General features: G+C 41.6%; 2 protein-coding genes across 12 annotated transcripts in view; both read right to left on the reverse strand.

Annotated features, from left to right (window-relative positions):
* limk1a (LIM domain kinase 1a) overlaps positions 1–9,649 on the reverse strand; it is a 38,444-nt gene extending 28,795 nt beyond the window's left edge. Inside the window, exons 1-2 of one of the 2 annotated variants that reach the window (XM_028419846.1) lie at positions 9,460–9,649; positions 6,954–7,053 (exon numbers count right to left, since the gene is read on the reverse strand). In XM_028419846.1, the coding sequence (XP_028275647.1) occupies positions 6,954–7,053; positions 9,460–9,517 (158 nt within the window). In that variant the 5' untranslated portion in view covers positions 9,518–9,649. Of the gene's footprint in view, positions 1–1,382; positions 1,619–6,953; positions 7,054–9,459 lie in introns of those variants that run through there. The other variant, XM_028419847.1, reaches the window with a different exon arrangement.
* A 1,405-nt stretch (positions 9,650–11,054) lies between these two features.
* elna (elastin a) overlaps positions 11,055–17,293 on the reverse strand; it is a 38,225-nt gene continuing 31,986 nt past the window's right edge. For 9 of the 10 annotated variants that reach the window (XM_028419570.1, XM_028419578.1, XM_028419577.1 and 6 more), the window contains 13 exons: positions 17,258–17,284; positions 16,848–16,874; positions 16,651–16,692; positions 15,989–16,051; positions 15,821–15,901; positions 15,678–15,734; positions 15,160–15,228; positions 14,710–14,748; positions 14,221–14,268; positions 13,861–13,893; positions 13,209–13,244; positions 12,627–12,701; positions 11,055–12,508 (listed from right to left, as the gene is read on the reverse strand). In XM_028419570.1, coding sequence (XP_028275371.1) covers positions 12,450–12,508; positions 12,627–12,701; positions 13,209–13,244; positions 13,861–13,893; positions 14,221–14,268; positions 14,710–14,748; positions 15,160–15,228; positions 15,678–15,734; positions 15,821–15,901; positions 15,989–16,051; positions 16,651–16,692; positions 16,848–16,874; positions 17,258–17,284 — 656 coding nt within the window. In that variant the 3' untranslated portion in view covers positions 11,055–12,449. The remainder of the gene's footprint in view (positions 12,509–12,626; positions 12,702–13,208; positions 13,245–13,860; positions 13,894–14,220; positions 14,269–14,709; positions 14,749–15,159; positions 15,229–15,677; positions 15,735–15,820; positions 15,902–15,988; positions 16,052–16,650; positions 16,693–16,847; positions 16,875–17,257; positions 17,285–17,293) is intronic. The other variant, XM_028419571.1, reaches the window with a different exon arrangement.

The raw sequence follows: 17,293 nt of genomic DNA on the forward strand, positions 1-17,293 counted from the left end.
CTGCACTTAAACAGCACCAAACATGCTGGTTTAAAAACACAAACCTTTTGTTTCTATACATATTGTGTTTTAAGCATGTTTGAGATGGTTAAGGTCAAATATGAACAGAACTCACAGACATGACAATGTGAGGGCTTTAATCTGCTTCTTTTTGTTCTTTTTTTCCTTTTTAAAAAAAAAAAAAATCACATTCAGGTTTTAAGTCTTATCTGCTCCAAATGCAACAAAATTGAATTTCCAAGGTGTGATTAAAGTAAAGCAGTGAGGGCCAAAGGTTAGAGCTGAGGGAAAGGCTAATAAAAATGCACCGGCACACAGGACGACTCCTTTCTCCTCTCTGCAAGTGTTATCAGAGTATGAACTCTATGGGACATGATGGAGAGGAGGACCAGACGCAGCTAAGAGTCACTGAGAATGAAGGTTTTTGACTGGCTTCACAAAATAGAAGACTTCTTCTTTTTCTTCCATTATTTTATAATGGACTAAAATCACATCAGTGTTCCCTGTGCTCTGGTGCCAATGATTTGAGAATCTGCATCAACATCTTTAAATTGAGTTCTCCTCATGCATTTCTCCTCTGCCAGCCTGGTGGCCTTTACATCAGACTGATCTTCCTGCCTGAGATACAGACAGAAAACTGCCCTCTCATCTTAGCGTCCAGCATGTGACAGTCAGAGACCGATAACCAATGAGGACAGAAAACAGTCCAGACACATGGACCTCGTCAGTCACATGCGGGTTTGATTCATTGTCTGACAACAGGGAAGTCAAAACTAACACATCCACAGACACAGAAGTGTGATCGACACAATGAGCTGGTGTGTGTGTGTGTGGTCTGTTTGAGGAAGTGACAGACAACTTAAAGAGAAATGAGAAATGTTTTCAGTTACATCTCATAGACACAGAGAGCAGCGTATGTACTTTCAATAGAGCGGTTATACTGCCATTTTTTATCATTATATCTATATCCTTATGATCCTTTTGATTGAAAGGATTTAGAGAAAGTGTTGAAGAAAAAATGTTCACTCTAATGTTATGATTCACAATAAGTTTTACCAATTTATTAAAAAATGTCAAGATCCAAGTTCTTAAATATAAGAAGCAAAACTATATCCTTCCTATCTGGACAGTTCATTAGACAAATCGAGACAGAAAATTGTGCTCTAAGTAATGTGAGGGTCTATTATAGCTGTTTTCTTGTTACAGACTCTCTTATTGATACATTAATCACTAATGACACTAATGATCAGCTTTAGTTAAATTTAGTCGACTGCAAATCAAAGGACCTGAATGAAAACGAGGACGTGGGTCAGTTGAATGTTAGTTATAGTTTTCAAAGTTTTTTTGATGTTCAGTTGTTAGAAATTCATGGTTGCACTTACGTTCTGGGCTGCAGCCTCCTCCTTCTGTGTTGGATCTTTGCTGACATGTCACCCATGGGAGCGAAGGCCTTGTTTTGACAGTTTGAAGACTGACTCATGTCAGCAGCTCTGATGTTTAACTAGCACAGCTCACCCGTTCTCGCAGCCTAGCTGTCACAAGCATCAGTGTCTCTCTCTCTCTTCTCCCTGTCTCTCCCTTCCTCTACTTCCTCTCTCTGTGCAGCTGCACTGAGAGGTCGCACTTCTTTATCAGCCATTTCCTGTCCTCTCTGCTCGTCCACGGGGAGCAGCCCTGACCCTGCGAGGCTTCGCCATGGCAGCCCTGCCTACCTCACAGCTGAGTCTTCCTCATAAACCTCATAAAGGCTCTGCGTTCAGTCAACAGTCCATTTCCTGCACTCATCAATCCAGTTGAAGATCCTGGTAACACAAATCAAATTTTCCTGTAACCCACCTTCTATTAAACTCTCCCACTTCCTCTTAAATAATTAAATTTACCAACAGACCTGCAGGAGCAGTGAAGTGCTTTGAGGGTGAAGTGAGACAACAGCTCCTTATCACACACAGTGAAGTGTAGCTCACAGAACATCACCGCTGATATTAGCTCATGGATAGGAGTGGATAAAGAGATGCCAAAAGACAGTGCTAGTTTAGAAACAGTGTCACTGTGATCATTCATCCATATCAGCACATAATTCAACAAGTGTGTGCTTGTGTATGACAAGATGATTTTTTAATCACTGCTGATGCTAATTAGTGATTAGTGGAAAAAAGAAATCAGGTGGAATCCCATATGGATGTTTGAGGTCACAGAGGTCAGATGAGTATTGAATACATATGTTCTTATTGCTATACTATTACCTACTATTCCTTAAGTACCATAATATGTGCTTGTTTTAATGTAAAAAGTTTTTTATGCAATTTACAGCTACAAAGATATGAACAGTAAAATTACAAAAGGCAAAAAGCAGCTGTAACTATTTAAGTCACAGAAAACTTTCTGATCCTGTACTGCATATATATTTGTGATAAATCATTAACTAATGAATAGCTTGATGTATTGTGTCATCATTATTTAGAAAAATAAAATCCCCACACATGAGAATGTTTAACATGTTGGACAAACATGACTTGATTAATTAGGAAAAAGGAAGCTGTTTACTCTCGATGAACAAACAGAGTGAACATCACTCAGACTGCTCAGCTGTGTTAATGAAATCTGCAGTGCCATCATTACTCATCCAGAATCACTCTGTTTATCTGAATGAATCTGTTCTAGTCAGAACATCAACACTGTCAGTGTTCAGAGTCGACGTTACGCATCAAGATGTCCTGCAGCTTCTGTTTCCAGGCAGAGTTCATCTGCAGAATGAGCTGAGTCACTGCAGAGCTGCTGCTGTCTGTTAATAAACCTCACTGTAACACTTCTGCATTGTACAATACTTTCAATCAGACTCTCCTCCTGTCAGTGTCTGTATGTTTCAGACATCCGTGTCCTCCAGCACACACAGCGTGTCCTTCAGTAAGCCTTGTCTAAACAACTTTATCTCACATTCGTTCAAACAAAACTGCAAAGCAACAGAAAGTGGAAGCATCATTAAACGCAGTGTGAGATCACAGAGTGCATGTCATCAGCTGATGCTCCCTGGATGTGAAGAAATTAAAAGGAAGTGCTAAACAAGCACTGATGCAACTGATGGCCAGGCAGAAATATTTTTGTTGAGCAGGACAGACCTGCAGAGCACTGCAGAGAGACTGCAGCACCAGCTGAGTGAAACATAAAGCTTTCTCCAGTCTGATCTCTAAATATGTGTTACCAATAATGAAGATAAAGAACATTATTGTTCAGTACACCATTTAAATGAATTTAACAGGAGGAAAACCCTGAAACCAAAACAATCACACAGAACAGTAATAAACACAAAAATCCCTTTTATTCCTCATTCCCGAGAGGCAACAGAAGGCTGAGACGACTCCAAAGTCATTTCATAATGATGCTTCACACCCTCTTATAGCGCAGGTCTTACTGCTACTTCAATTTAATCCCCTCAAATCCAGTTTTCAGTCACACATCCAAACAGAATACAAAATGAAAGAAAACAGCCTGTGTCATAATGACATGCAACAGATCAATAACAAGCTCATTCCTGATGTTAGATAAATGTCATGGCTGCACTCCTGATCAACAGTTTCTGCTATGGTCAGCTTTGGGACAAACAGAAGGCAGAAAAAGTCCAAACAGTGAAAGTATTTTCCCATGAAGCAGAGAACATGCTGTTTTCTGAGGAACTGTTTTTTTTTTTTACTCCACCCAAGGGAGACCTCCAACTGTCTCCAGAAAACACTCTGGGCACTTCTCCCACCCCCTGCCCCATCTTCCTTTACACTGGAGTGATGGACCTCTGCTGCAGTGGGCTCTGTACTCAGTTTTTCACCAATCTCTTGTCTTAACTTCTCCTTCGCTGTGACACCCTGCCCTCCCTGAGAGCTTCTCCTAAGAAGCCGGAAACATCACTATGACATCTAGGAGGATTAATTTTATGCAGCTACTCACAAGGCTTCTCTGACACTAATTCAACAGCACTGATATGTGTTGTGTCACTGCATGGAGAGCAGCAGGGCTGAAAGCTGCAGGATGATATCTGACACCACAAAGAGAAGAATCAACTAAGAGACGGGCGACTCACAGTCTCCTACTCACAGTCTCTCACACCTAATGATGCAAAGTGATGGAGAAAAAGTCAAAACTATGCAAACAAAACAGGAAGTGAGTTCACACAAACTGAAAGCCTCCATCCACACAAACACACCAACACAAACACACCACACAAAACCATTGTGGACTCACACACAGATACCCTCCTCAGATTTCCCATTCAGACATCCGGCCAGGGGAAATTAATGACACACAGAGAGCTGAGTTTTCCACACAGCAGCAGCCAACCTGCCAACCTGCTCACATGTACAAAAGAGCAGTGACACGAAGACAACTCACAAATGTAAAAATATTAAAGGTGCTCTTAGTGAAAGTGTCTCTTTTGTTACATCTAGTGGCAGCAAACAACAACATTTTAGATCGAATATTAACCTCATAAGACCTGAAGGAGTGAGAAGCTAATGTGGGTGAATGTCTGTAGGACAGCTGCAGCTCTCCATCTGACCTATCCTTCTGCGCTATCCTTCTGTCAATTTTTGATTAGCAACAACCCCACTGTATTCCAACATCCTTACATGCTTTCAAACAGATGTGAACTCAGAAATAGAAATGCAGGCAGCCATCTTTGAGGGAGAGGCTCTTTTAATGTTTTAAGTTGGAATTCTGACTTGGGGTGTCGTTGAACACACATTTGAAAATTCACACACATCAGTGTCAGATTTTGATAAAGAAGAATGTATGTAATAAAACTGATTTAACATCTATGAGTCAAGTCAATAATTTGGTGCACCTTCAGATTGTGCTCGTCTCTTGTCAGTGTGTATTCAGTCAGTAGGGAGAAGTCAGGTTGTTGTCTGATGTGATAAGCTACAAGCCGTATGTTTTAGGAGAACTCCTCCACGGGTTTATTTGATCTCCTGCTTGTCAGAATCGAGGTTAGCTCCATGAAGGATGTTAGACAGAAAAGAAGAGGAGGTGTTACATAAGATCTGTAACACACAGAGCAACAACAACTGGTGTGTCCTATTAATAATAAACACAGCAGCATGAGCATGGGAGTATCTGCACTAATTGCGGGTTATTTATATTATTGAAGTTAAAGGCTGCATATGTATGAAAATAAGGGACATTCCACATTGTGATTGTTTTCACTGACTACTGTCTAATCTAGCTCTTCATATAAAGATGACACTCTCCTTCTCAGCTAGACTCAGAAATTTGAAATCGCAGCCTGCTGTGCCGAAAGAATCGATGGTCATTAGTGTGTCTCAACCATCTGTGAACCCTCTTTATTTGTTTGTGCACTCAGAGCCACATGTCATACGACCTGAGGGGGCAGTATTGATCTAAAGATAAAGTGACGCCTGAACTTCACATTTCCTTCAGAGGACATGTTGCATAGAGAATCACAAACAAAGTCTGGATAGATGCCCAAACTTTAAATATGATGCAGTGCGACTGCAAAATAGTGACCCTGCTGTGAAAAAAAAACATTTCCCACAATTCCCCTTTACAAGTCATTTAAAATACACTGCTTAAAATTCAAAATACTAATAGATTTCTTTCACACAGAGACACGTGTGATATCTCTGCCCACACACAACATGCTGCAGCACAATCCAAGTCTGATGCACAAACCTGCCCATTCTTCTCTGCTGTGGACGTGGTCATAGAGTCTGAACTATCTCTGAACCTAATCATTTTTCTCTTCATGTTTACATGAACAGTTCAGTGCTGAATATCAGAGGATGTCATAGCAACAAACACAGCAGAAACAGCCTGATGCTTTATCTACAGAAGACCAAAGTTGACTGTGAGCCAGTCGGGACCTGTTGGAGCCTGTGGTGTGTTTCTGCTCCTGTATGTGTGCGACTTGTTATTCAGCATTTGCAACAGTTTCATCAATCTGAAGCAGTGTCGAGGGTTTGCAGGTCATAAATATGTCTCTCCTACCTGAGTGATTCACATAGTGAACACAATGTTCAGGTGTTGTGCATTACAGTAAGTAGGTCAGAGATGCTCAGATCACATCTGAACGTCTATACTAAACAAAATAAGGATGGGATTATAATCCTTTAAGGTTGCAGATACAGACAGCTGTGGACACCATCTGGACAGCTGGTGTTACTATAATGCTTTCAAGTGGTACACATACATGGACAATGGATCTACAGATTGTATGTTCTGCACTGACGCACAGTTCCTTAGTTTCTCATAGTTAGGGCTGTTTCCCCACACATTCATTCGTCTATATATTCTTTTATATTCTTTTAATGGAAATGCATCAAAAAGATCCAATTAAAGGAGGTTTCTGTCAGAATTGATGGTTTGGGAATAGATTAGTGTACAAACAAAACAGTTCCAGACCAAAGAACATGTGAAGAAATTCACTAATATTCACAAACCTACACTGTTCTTTGCCAGCAACTCATGCAGGTGCAAACATGTCTGATCTAACGGCTTTCTTTGAGACACTGAAGCACGTACATATAGAAAACCTGTTTAACGTTCTGCCAATAACTTTCCCAGAGTATCAAAAGGTTTGTGTTTGTGCTGTATGTTACCATTTTACAGATTAGAGGGAGAAATGTGTTATATCCAAGATAAAATAAAAATGGATCCTATATAGTCCAAAACAAACACAAGTCGGGACTTAAATTTAGCAAACTAATATGAGCCAACAGTAGAGCTGGGGAATAAAATGCAAAGGACGATGAGGATGATGATATTACCATGACAACAATATATGCTGCGAGTGTCTTCAGTGGAGAGACATTTTCCATGAGCGATGGTGGAGACCAAAACAAAGCTAAGTAAACCTGGGACTTGGTACGTTCACCACATAAACCTGAAGAGTGTTATGTGAGTGCAGTGTTGTTGTTCAGGGCTGTGTGCGAGCAGTTGTTAAACAGTACCTGAAGCAGACCGTGTGCCAGTCACTGTTGAGGGCCTGGAGGTACTGCTCATCATAGATCCTCTGTCTGCATCCCGCACAGACGGGCAAACTTCCTCCAGCTGTAAGAACATGAAATAAGAAGTGCATGATGTACTGATGTCCAACATTTCACAGCTCATCACACATTAAATTCATAACAGCTCTTATGATGAGGACTTTCCCTGTGACCTCGCTTCCTATGCAAATTACCACTGCTGCTTTATAATCTGTCTTAAACACAAATCAAACACACACAGTGTCTGTGACATCCGCCATCGTTACCAAGCAAAACACAGAACGGCAGTTACAGACAGTTTTAATGAGAGCAAGACTCAGCAGGGGAACCAATTATTCATCACATCACACCTCACAAACTGTGCCCGACCACTTTATACCATATATTGAAAGATAACTGACTCCAGTTTACAATTTTTCTAAAAACATTATTACATTATTGTAAAGATATAGATATCATTATTCCAAAGATAAGTTAGCTAATCGACTAAACCCTTGCACAAAAACACCACGTCCAAAACCATCAATAACAGACGCCTCTGCTATTTCTATCATCTCTCAAACCAAGAAATAAATAAAAAAAAACATATTTATATTTAATTCTTACAAAATCTAATCATTTACATTTTTTACAAACTGGCCCTTTAATCAATCACTGAAACTATTGTACTTCCATTAATGATCTGCAGATGATTTGATTAATTTGCATTAGTTACCTGTTGCTCTGTGTCTCTCTGCCTCTACATGAGCATACATGGAAAGCCTAAGGCAGGGAGAGGTATCGGTGACTACAGATGAGAGTCAGACAGGACACAAAGGAGGCACAGGAGTGAAGGTGGGTTACAACACAGAAGTGGAGGAAGAGTAGGCAGTATTCCAATGAGATGCAAAGAAGGGAATCAGGGATTTTAGGCTGACAGCCTGACTCTGAGACCTGTCTACACTAACTGTGGTATTTTTTTGTTTTGGACTGATCAAGCACAGAGAATGTTAGCACGTACACTGGATCACTTTCTTTAAACTCAGAAGAAATCAACACAGACTTTCCATGAGACGAACATTATTAGCTGCAGATCACAGAGTCTTCCTCCCATCCTCTAACGGGGAAAATCTTTATAATATTTACAGTTTCAGGAAAAAGCTACTTAGCAGACAGAGCAGCAGTAAGTTTTCCTTCACTGAAAATGGTGAGGTGACAGCAGCAGCAGATCATTTGCCTGAGAACCCATCACACTGAGCAGCTGAGGGAGATGAAATGCAAAGCACCCACAATAACATAAACATGGTGGCCTGTTTAATGCACCCACAGTGATCCACTGTCTGTTGTTACTTTGTTGTTACTTTCCTCCTGTTCCTTTGCATTACTCTGTACATTACTGCAAATAATGACTAAAAACGTACACTGCATATGTGCCATAAACAAAGAACTGTAGCTGTAGCAGAACAGCTTTATTTGGAATCAATGTATTGATTAAACAGATCATTAGAGCGCAGCTTCGGCTTTTCATCCACACACTAAATTGAAGTTTTGTTTTGGCAGAGCTCCTGTACTGAGTGAGCAGCCTGCTGCTTTAGTTTTAATGATCGACTCTGTCCTTACCCCACCTCTTCGTCAGTGTTTTTCACCTTATCGTTACTGGGCATCTCTCTCTGTCATGACGGTGACTTTTTAACCTCAGAAACGACAGTAAAGACAAACACATGCACACCTACATTCCTCCACATACTGTACATCCTGCCCCACCTCTGCTAACTCATTTATCACTGCGTCCTCTTCCTCCAGATAAGCTTAACTCTGCAATGCAAGTCAAACGTCACATATAAAGCTCTATTGTTCAGGTCAGTGAACTTGACTGACAGCTACAGGTACTGGACGTCAAACACACCTGACACACTGCATGTTGTTACGCCAAACAGTATCTGTGTCCTCATAGTATTCCAGAGTCAAGAAAAAGTCAAATAATGCATTCAATGAATTAACTAATTAACCTTTGATGAAGATTTATGAGCCAAACAGGCAGCACATCACACAATAATGTCTTGTTTAAAGAGTTGAAGCCTTTAATGTGAACTGAAATGGTGGAATTCTTTATTAATCACACGTCATGTGATTATAAAGTGGTGTTTTTAATGTTGATAAGCAGAGTGTTGGGTTAATCTGAGGACTGGTGTTTGGGTGTCCATGGCCTGAGGGTGATCACTGCATACAAACATGATGGGTGCATCATCCCGGAGAAAACCTGGCTTCAGTGGCATCACAACATGGACACACAGGCTGCAGATTACCCGATGCCCCACCGCTGTCAGCAAAACCGCACCTTAAATATAAACAGTGGTGCAAATCTGTGAACATACAGCCGGTTTCGGTGGAGCATCCTCTGTGTTTGGATCAGCACAGGCTGCGCCTCTCTCTCCGCCCGCACCTCCCGCCCTGCCCGCGGCTGTAAACAGCCCCGCAGCTCCTTCCTTACCTTCCTCCTCTCCCATGCGTTCGTCCTTCCAGGTGCAGCAGAGCAGCATCAACCTCATTCACACGCCGAGCTCCGGGAGAGAGTCAGCCGCCTCTGGTCGACAGATAACCGGTGTTCGACCACCACAGCAGCCCGCCCGGCGGTCGTGTCGCTGCTGTGCTGTTATTCGCTCCCCTGCGGCGGCGCACACACTGCTTCCTCCTGCCCGCTGCCTGCACGTTTCTGCGGCGCTTCATTCAAGGGAGCCGCCGACCAATGAAGCCGCAGAGCCGGGGAGAGGAAGACACCGGCTGGCCAACCAGAAACACGCCCTGGATAATGAATGCGTTTTTTTAGAGGCCAGGAGGAGGCGTCAGCAGAAAAAAGGCAGTGCAGCAAGCACCAAAGTGACTACAACCACTGATGTGTTCCACTGCAGAACATCCACACACTGGACACATGTGTTATCATGCCTGAACTAAGTAAAGTTTTAATCCTGATTAAAATTTTTGACATAAAAGCAGCTAAGTGTCAGTTACAGTAAACTCTGAAAGCAGCTGAAGACCAGATTGTCACTACATGCTGCAGTAAAACTGTGACTGGACGTTTTCTTCTGGGTGTTTTGGCCTGTTAAACTCAATTAACTCTACTCTAGGCAAACTTACAATTTCACAAATTCTAAGTTTAGAACTGATTACATAAAAAAGCAGGACCCAGAATCTGATTCTCTGTAATAATTTGATGGGTTTTTTTTCTCTGGAAATGTTCAAGAAACAATTAGACAGGATAGACTGTTTTCTCTGGTAAGACTCAGAGCAGATAAAGTAAAATTTGTTTGTAGGTTTGTTTAACAAATACAGTGTAGTGGAGCATTACTGCAGATATGACTGTGACATTTCTGATGTGGAACATTAAAGTGAAGCTTCTGCTGATGGAACAACAGTGTAAGCTTCTTTTACAGGATGTGGATCATGGGTCACTGGCTCTCCCAGGAGATACAGAGAACAGCAGCGTGAGTTCATTATTTCCAGCTGGCACAATAAATGGAGGGTTTATAGACACCAATTTGGAGGCTCTGGAAAAACGTCTGCCGTTAATCTGAAGTTTGTTTTATTAGGACGAACAAACCATACACGTCTGGTTTTATTTGATTGGATGGTCCCTGATTCATTTGACCCAGTGATGCAAAAACAGGCACGAGGGTGTTATTGCTACTTTGAACTCCTGGTGGTTTTAATCACTTTCAGGACAAGCTGCTGCTGCAGGGATACATATGATTCTTTGCATGGGGTTAACTAATATAAAATGCTAGGAGAGCTGGAGCCATTAAATAAAATGAACACTCAAAGTTCTTTGTAATCATGTATTTTTAAATTGTTGCTGAACAAGCTGCGTCATGAACCACTGACTTGGTTAGATAATTTGGTTTAAAGTAGGACTTTCAGGCTTTTAATCACCACGTTTTCTGTATATAAACAATCAAAAATTCAGACTGTTTGTTTTCATAGTAAATAAGCTGGGGGGCTGGACTGAGCCCCGAGGCAGTCACTGGACCATGAGAAGAAACAGAAAGGAAGACCCTCTTGTTCTTTTAACACATTTTATTTTGTTATTTGTTAAAGCAAATAAAATGCCGGGATATCCGGGAACAAGTCACATGTGTGTCGTGGAAGTATAAAAAGTGCAAAACCACACTGTTCCTCCTTATAAAAACAGTTTTAAATAAAGATGAAGAGAATCCCACGCCACATAAGACAAGGTCTGACCCAGCGAGGCTCACACAGCACGAGTTCTTACAAAGCACCGAGTGATGGAACTGAAGCCAGCTAACATCAAATTAGTACAAAATACAGTACACAGTTACAGAAAGAGATGGGGTCACTTGGCCAACAGCGCTCATGAACCTTTGGTCAGTAAAGCCTTTTTTTTAAAGCAGCTCAAGTAAATAAAGAACAATGGGATTTTATGCCTCACATAAACACACAGGCGCTCCCATTAAACAAAGTACTAATCTGTATTACAGTTAATAACAGTGAATAAATGCAAAAAGCAAAGGATTGTTCTTGTTTTATGTTCACATATTCCTGATAACAATAAAGCTATGAGTCAAAGCATGGTGCAAAAAAACTGAATAATCATATAATGACAAAGTTACATGAATGTAAATGAGACTAAACATTGGAAGCAGACTAAAGCGCTCCATCGATGGCAGACAAACACAGTCTGAGGACACAATTCAACACTCATCCACACACACTGTACACGTCAGAGCCGACACTAACAGGCAACGCTTCTTTGTCATGCCTGTGAAGAATAAAACACCCTTAGATTGTCTTCAGCTTATGGTTCAATAGAGAGGAGAAAATGTTTGGCAATGTTAAAAAATGCTGAGAAAACTGAACTGCACAGCAACACGAATCAGCAAAGTTGCTGAGAGCAGATGGGTTGGCCTGAGCCCCAATTCATGCTGCTTTATACCCAGCAGGCCTAAAAATAGCAGCAGAGAAGACAGGGAGTCAGAAACCGTGCCGGCAATGGCCGGATTTCATCAGGTTTTAGGACGACCAACCCAACCCCGTGTGACACGTCAAAGAGGTGACGAGCTCTGCACAGCCAGGTGAGACAGATCACCTGTTTTAATCTAGGATTAAAACCCAAAGGGAAATCATTTGCAGGTCACATTGGCAGACAGTCCTACGCACAACAGTACAGCCATATGCTCACACAACACACACACAGCGAGACAAACACACATTTTAAGCAGGCCGGGGCAGCACAGAGAGCTAAAGCTGATTAACACATTAATGATTATCAATAACATCGTCACGTCACATCAGAACATGTACAAAATTCTGGGTCGGTGGGTTTGAATAACAACAGACACTGAAGTCAAGTAGAAACAATCATCTTTACAGGCTGTCTAATGGGGCTTTGTTTGCATATTAAATGTACATTCTAGATCATGCAGTAGCACCATGGTTTCTTGAGGTCACTGGATCTCAAGAGATCCTCTACTTCCTCCTCCCGCAGAATTTGCCCTGGCATCCTGCAACTCCACCTGGAACACCACCTGCAGCAAACACAACAGCAGCCTCAGGTCTCTCTGCTGTTCCTACTAATAATGTCTGGGATTTTGACTATCCATGTCTCTGCTGCTGTAGCATGATATGTGTGTGTGTGTGTGTTACCTCTGTAGACTCCTCCTCCACCACCACCTGCACCACCAAGGAAGCCCTGCAGTGGACCGTACTTTGCTGCTTTGGCTGCAACACACAAAAGGACAAACAATAAGGTATTATTACACCCAGGATCTCTGTTCTACTGTTAGCAGGAAGATTAATCGAACAGTCAAACAGCTCCTCCCTTTAACCAAATGCATCATAGGCTTTGTCAACTGTGAGGAAAGAATGTTCATATACAACAGAAAAAAGCATTTGCATACCGACATGGGACTACAATTACCACCTCATGGTTATACACCTCTACCAACCAGTCACATTACAGCTTACAGCCCTGTGAAGATCTATTAATAATCCATATCACTGTGACCTTTGACCTTTCAGTGGTAAAATAAATTGACAATCTTACCAGAAATGTAGTCAGTTTATTCTTGCATTAAAGTGGACCTATGTGCCATATTAAAATAAATGCAAGACTATGTGACGTTTATGTTTCTATTCTGGTCACAGCTTGTGAACAAAGTAAGTGACAGCAGATGTCCTCCACCAAACAGCAGAATTATAACAGAGAGACTGAAATGTGGTGTCTACCTTGTTGAGGAGTCAGTGGGGCAGGAACATATCCACCTGCACAGAGACAAATACAGGGTGAGTTAGTGTCATTGGACTAACATTAGGATGAAACCACTTTGGGCCTGTCACAGCCGTTGATGTGTTTCTCCTGGAGAGGATGTGGCAAGAATAAAACTGTTGACATTAAAGATCACATGGGAGGCACTTAGAGCTGTCTGGCCCAGAAAAGCTCTCAGTTTATACAAGTGACCAGATTGGGCACAGATAATAGATCTCCTGTCTGAACTGGTTTATATTTTTAACACACAGACTCAAAATCTTTAAAGAAAAAAATGCCATAAAAATCTGATTTAGTCAGCCTCCCATGTGAGAAGAAAAATGATTCAAAGTTCAAATTGAAAAGCCGACACAAAGAACTCATGTTTCTTCAGTAAATGTGTCAGAAAATCTACATTTTCTGTGTACTTTAAACAAATTTAGTAATTTTACTTTTAAAAAAAGGACTTTTCAATTTTAACGTGTTATTACCCATGATATTATCTATTAAAGGTTAACAAGTAAAATGGAAACCTGTAAAGTGGAATTGTGCAGAAGCCGGCATTGTGTTTAGGTGAAATATAAAGTGTTATAAAGGGGAATCAAAGCATCAGTCGCCCTCTCGCTAGGTTACCTGTCTGCTGGCAGTTCGGCATTAATCCGCCTGCTGATCCAAAAACAAGGACGAAAAGTTAAAGAATCATCTGCACGCTAAATCCCTGTCTAGGTCGAGGCAGGTTTGGAGCCTGAGTCATCGTTTTGATTTGATTTTCTAATTCTTTCCTGTAAGCGATGGTATTCCAATTCACAGTACATCCTCCTGCTGCTGTGTGCTGCCTCTGCTTCCACCTTCTAAAGATAAATGGTTCTGTTTTGCCATGTGTTAGGTTGTCTCCACTGATTTATGGTCCAATCAGTGCTTCTACAAACATCACTACACACAACTCATATACTCATATAATGCCAGCAAGTAAAAGTTCAAACACTGACACACCTGGGTAGTACTGTTGGGGGTATCCTCCTATGTAACCAGGAGCCACACCTGTGAATTAAACAGCTACAGTTATCATTGAGACACAGACAGGGAGTGTTAAGTGTGTGAGGTGGATGTCTGCACATCCCAGCCCTGGTCTGGGCAACAACACAGTAACTTAGAGGGGGACATGCAGTGAATACAGTCAATCTGACCTTATTTTCAGCATTATTGGGCAAATTGTAAAGAATTATTAACCCATCTGTGTTAGTGTTTCACACAGACAGACAGTCTCTGGCCCCTGTGGGAGGGATTAGGGGCCGCTCGTTCCTATGACTGACTGGTACAGTGTCTGTGGGGAAGTGAGAGGAGGCTGCTGCTGTGTGATTACACTCATCCTTCACTGGTGGGCAGAGGAAGAGGACACGAGACAGGGCTGCACTGGACTGAACCTCTGTTATGTTCTAATAAAAAACAGCTTCAGAATCAGAGATAAAACAACAATCTCACCTGGCTGATATCCACCCCCACCTCCAAGGTTGCCATAGCCTGTTTCACATTAAAACACAAAAAACAAGTGTGAGAGCATTTCTGCTTTTGTCATATGCACTAAACCTGTGTTTTTGTGCCATGGTGTGGTCTCAGCTGAAGTCACAGTAATAGCCTCATCCAAGCTTCCAAGAGATTTTCCCTGAAACAGCTAAAACTCTCCAGGGGTTTGTGTTATCTTCAAACAATCACACTGCAATGTGCAACACAGTACTACTAACAGTAATCAGACTCCGGTGGGAAATGACGTGTAGTCGACTTGCTTCATTTACAAACTCCTAACGGAACAGAAACACTGCAGGGAGCACGTCCTTTTATGGAGCTTAATTTTTATATTTGGGTTAACATGCAGATTTAATACTGCAGCTGTTTATGAATATAAACATTAATCAACCTTCCTGTTACATTTACCTGGTTTGGGTGGTTTAGCTCCAGCACCAGCACCTCCCACTCCAGCTACAGGGGGATACCCTCCAGCACCTGTCACAGCAGGGAGAAGACCGGCTTACATGAGGTGACAGGGCCTCTAACATGCATTTACAGCTATAATACTGCCTTCACTGAGTCACCAGTGGCTTTCCTTCATCAGAGCAGCTTGATACTCTGAGTCGCTTACAGACACTTATCAGCATGTTGGCCGACTTCCTGCACAGGAAGTGATGGCGTCTTCTGACCAACTGTTACTTTGAGCACTGGGCAGGAAGATCTGGGTTTTATTTATGTTGGAGGAAAATATGAACTGCTGTCAGACCCTGTCTATAACCAGGATGACTGAATCAGGGTGACAGTGAAGTAGCATTATTTCCTGGTAGGTCAACTCATTTTCTACAGTTTGTGTTCGGGATTGTCTCATCCAAGAATCAAAAATGTCTTAAATAGTTTTTTTAAAGAATTAATGATTGTTTTTTTAAGAAATGCAGCCGTCTGACCTTGATAACCTCCTGCTGTCAGTGGGATTCCCGCTCCACCTCCTGCTCCACCTACAACTACACACAAAGCAGGAATAAGTGCACACATGCAAAAACATGCAAAATGTTTGGATGGAGTGGTTTGTTTAAACAAAGCGATGTACCTGGAGGTTTTAGAGGCTTGGCTCCAGGCAGCGTTGCAGCTCCAGTTCCGGGTACAGTCCCAGTACCTACACCATAAGGCACTAAAGCACAGGGAGGACAAAATACAAGCTGAGGCACTAAAGTCACTGCTGTCTGAATTCTAGGAATATTAAAAATAGACAACTTGCCTCCATAGGGAGCTCCACCATAAGGATATCCAGCTCCACCTGGACCAACACCTACACCAGCACCTGTGGAATAAAGGTGTTAGTGGACTGTTGATGTTTAAACAGCAAACTTTCCATCCACGTTTGTTTTATGGCACATTTGATTCGATCACATTGTCTTGACTGTCTCTCAGTTTCATGCTGCCCTCTCAGGGCCCATAATATTTATCTTGACATTAAACAGCTACAGAGCTATAGTTGAGATAAAAAGCACTTCCATGGCCTCATGGCTCTCTACATGATCAAAAAAGTGCAGAACAGCAAAAGAAACCCTTAAAACGCTCCCCTGCTGATATACATAAGTGATGACTGTTCAGTCTGTCAGAGGTGTAATTGGGTTGAGAAAGGCCTGATGCAGCTTTTCTTCATACATTCATAAACTGCTTTTTTATTGATTGGCATTAACTGACTAGACAGAATCTACCTGTTAACATAAAAAAGCTTAAGTGTGGAAGACGGTTCATAAAGCTGCAATGATGACATCATTAGAAAACCTGTTGTACTTAAAAACTATTGGTGGGAGGACATTTTCGCTGGAGGACCCTTGAGGATCGTCCAATGTTGAACATAGCACATATTATAATACAGTATGATTACAGTAGGGAGGTGTAGCATTTCCTTACCTGGTAAGAATGGTTTGGGTGCTTTAGCACCTGTGCCAACACCTGAAAACAGCAGGACATTTTATTACAAACACTGCAGCAGGGGCACTGCACCACAGCTGCTGTATTTGGCTTTGTCTCCACCCTGAGGCCAGGCCGATGTAAGGTTGCACCCTTAACTGAATTATAAAGCTCAATAAAAATATGGACTGGCCTACCTCCAGGCTGTTGGACTCCAGTAGCGACTAAAAGAGAGAACAAACTGATGCATGATTTCATAATGCAACAAATGTGTTAAACACTGAAAACAGCAGAGCTCATCGGGTCTTATGGTCCCAGAGGCTTAAAGGGAAACATTATCAATATGACATAATAATGTAAAAGTGACTATATTTTTTCAAAACTAAAATATTTTACCAATAACATTTAGCAACAGATCAGAATAAATAAATTAATAAAAATAGCTGACTTGTAACTATTTCTTTTGTCTTTTTTTGTAACTCTGAGAGCCACATGACAAACTGAATCTTTCACTGAGGTGTGGTTGGTGTGGTTCTCCTGTTGTTTCCCTCTCACCTTTCTAATTTTATAAAGTGGTAAACAGAAAAAGGGGACAGTTAACACATACCAGGTTGACCTTGACCTGTTCCAACACCTAAAACAG

The sequence above is a fragment of the Parambassis ranga genome, chromosome 13 (genome assembly GCF_900634625.1).
Source record: "Parambassis ranga chromosome 13, fParRan2.1, whole genome shotgun sequence".
Classification (NCBI taxonomy): domain Eukaryota; kingdom Metazoa; phylum Chordata; class Actinopteri; family Ambassidae; genus Parambassis; species Parambassis ranga.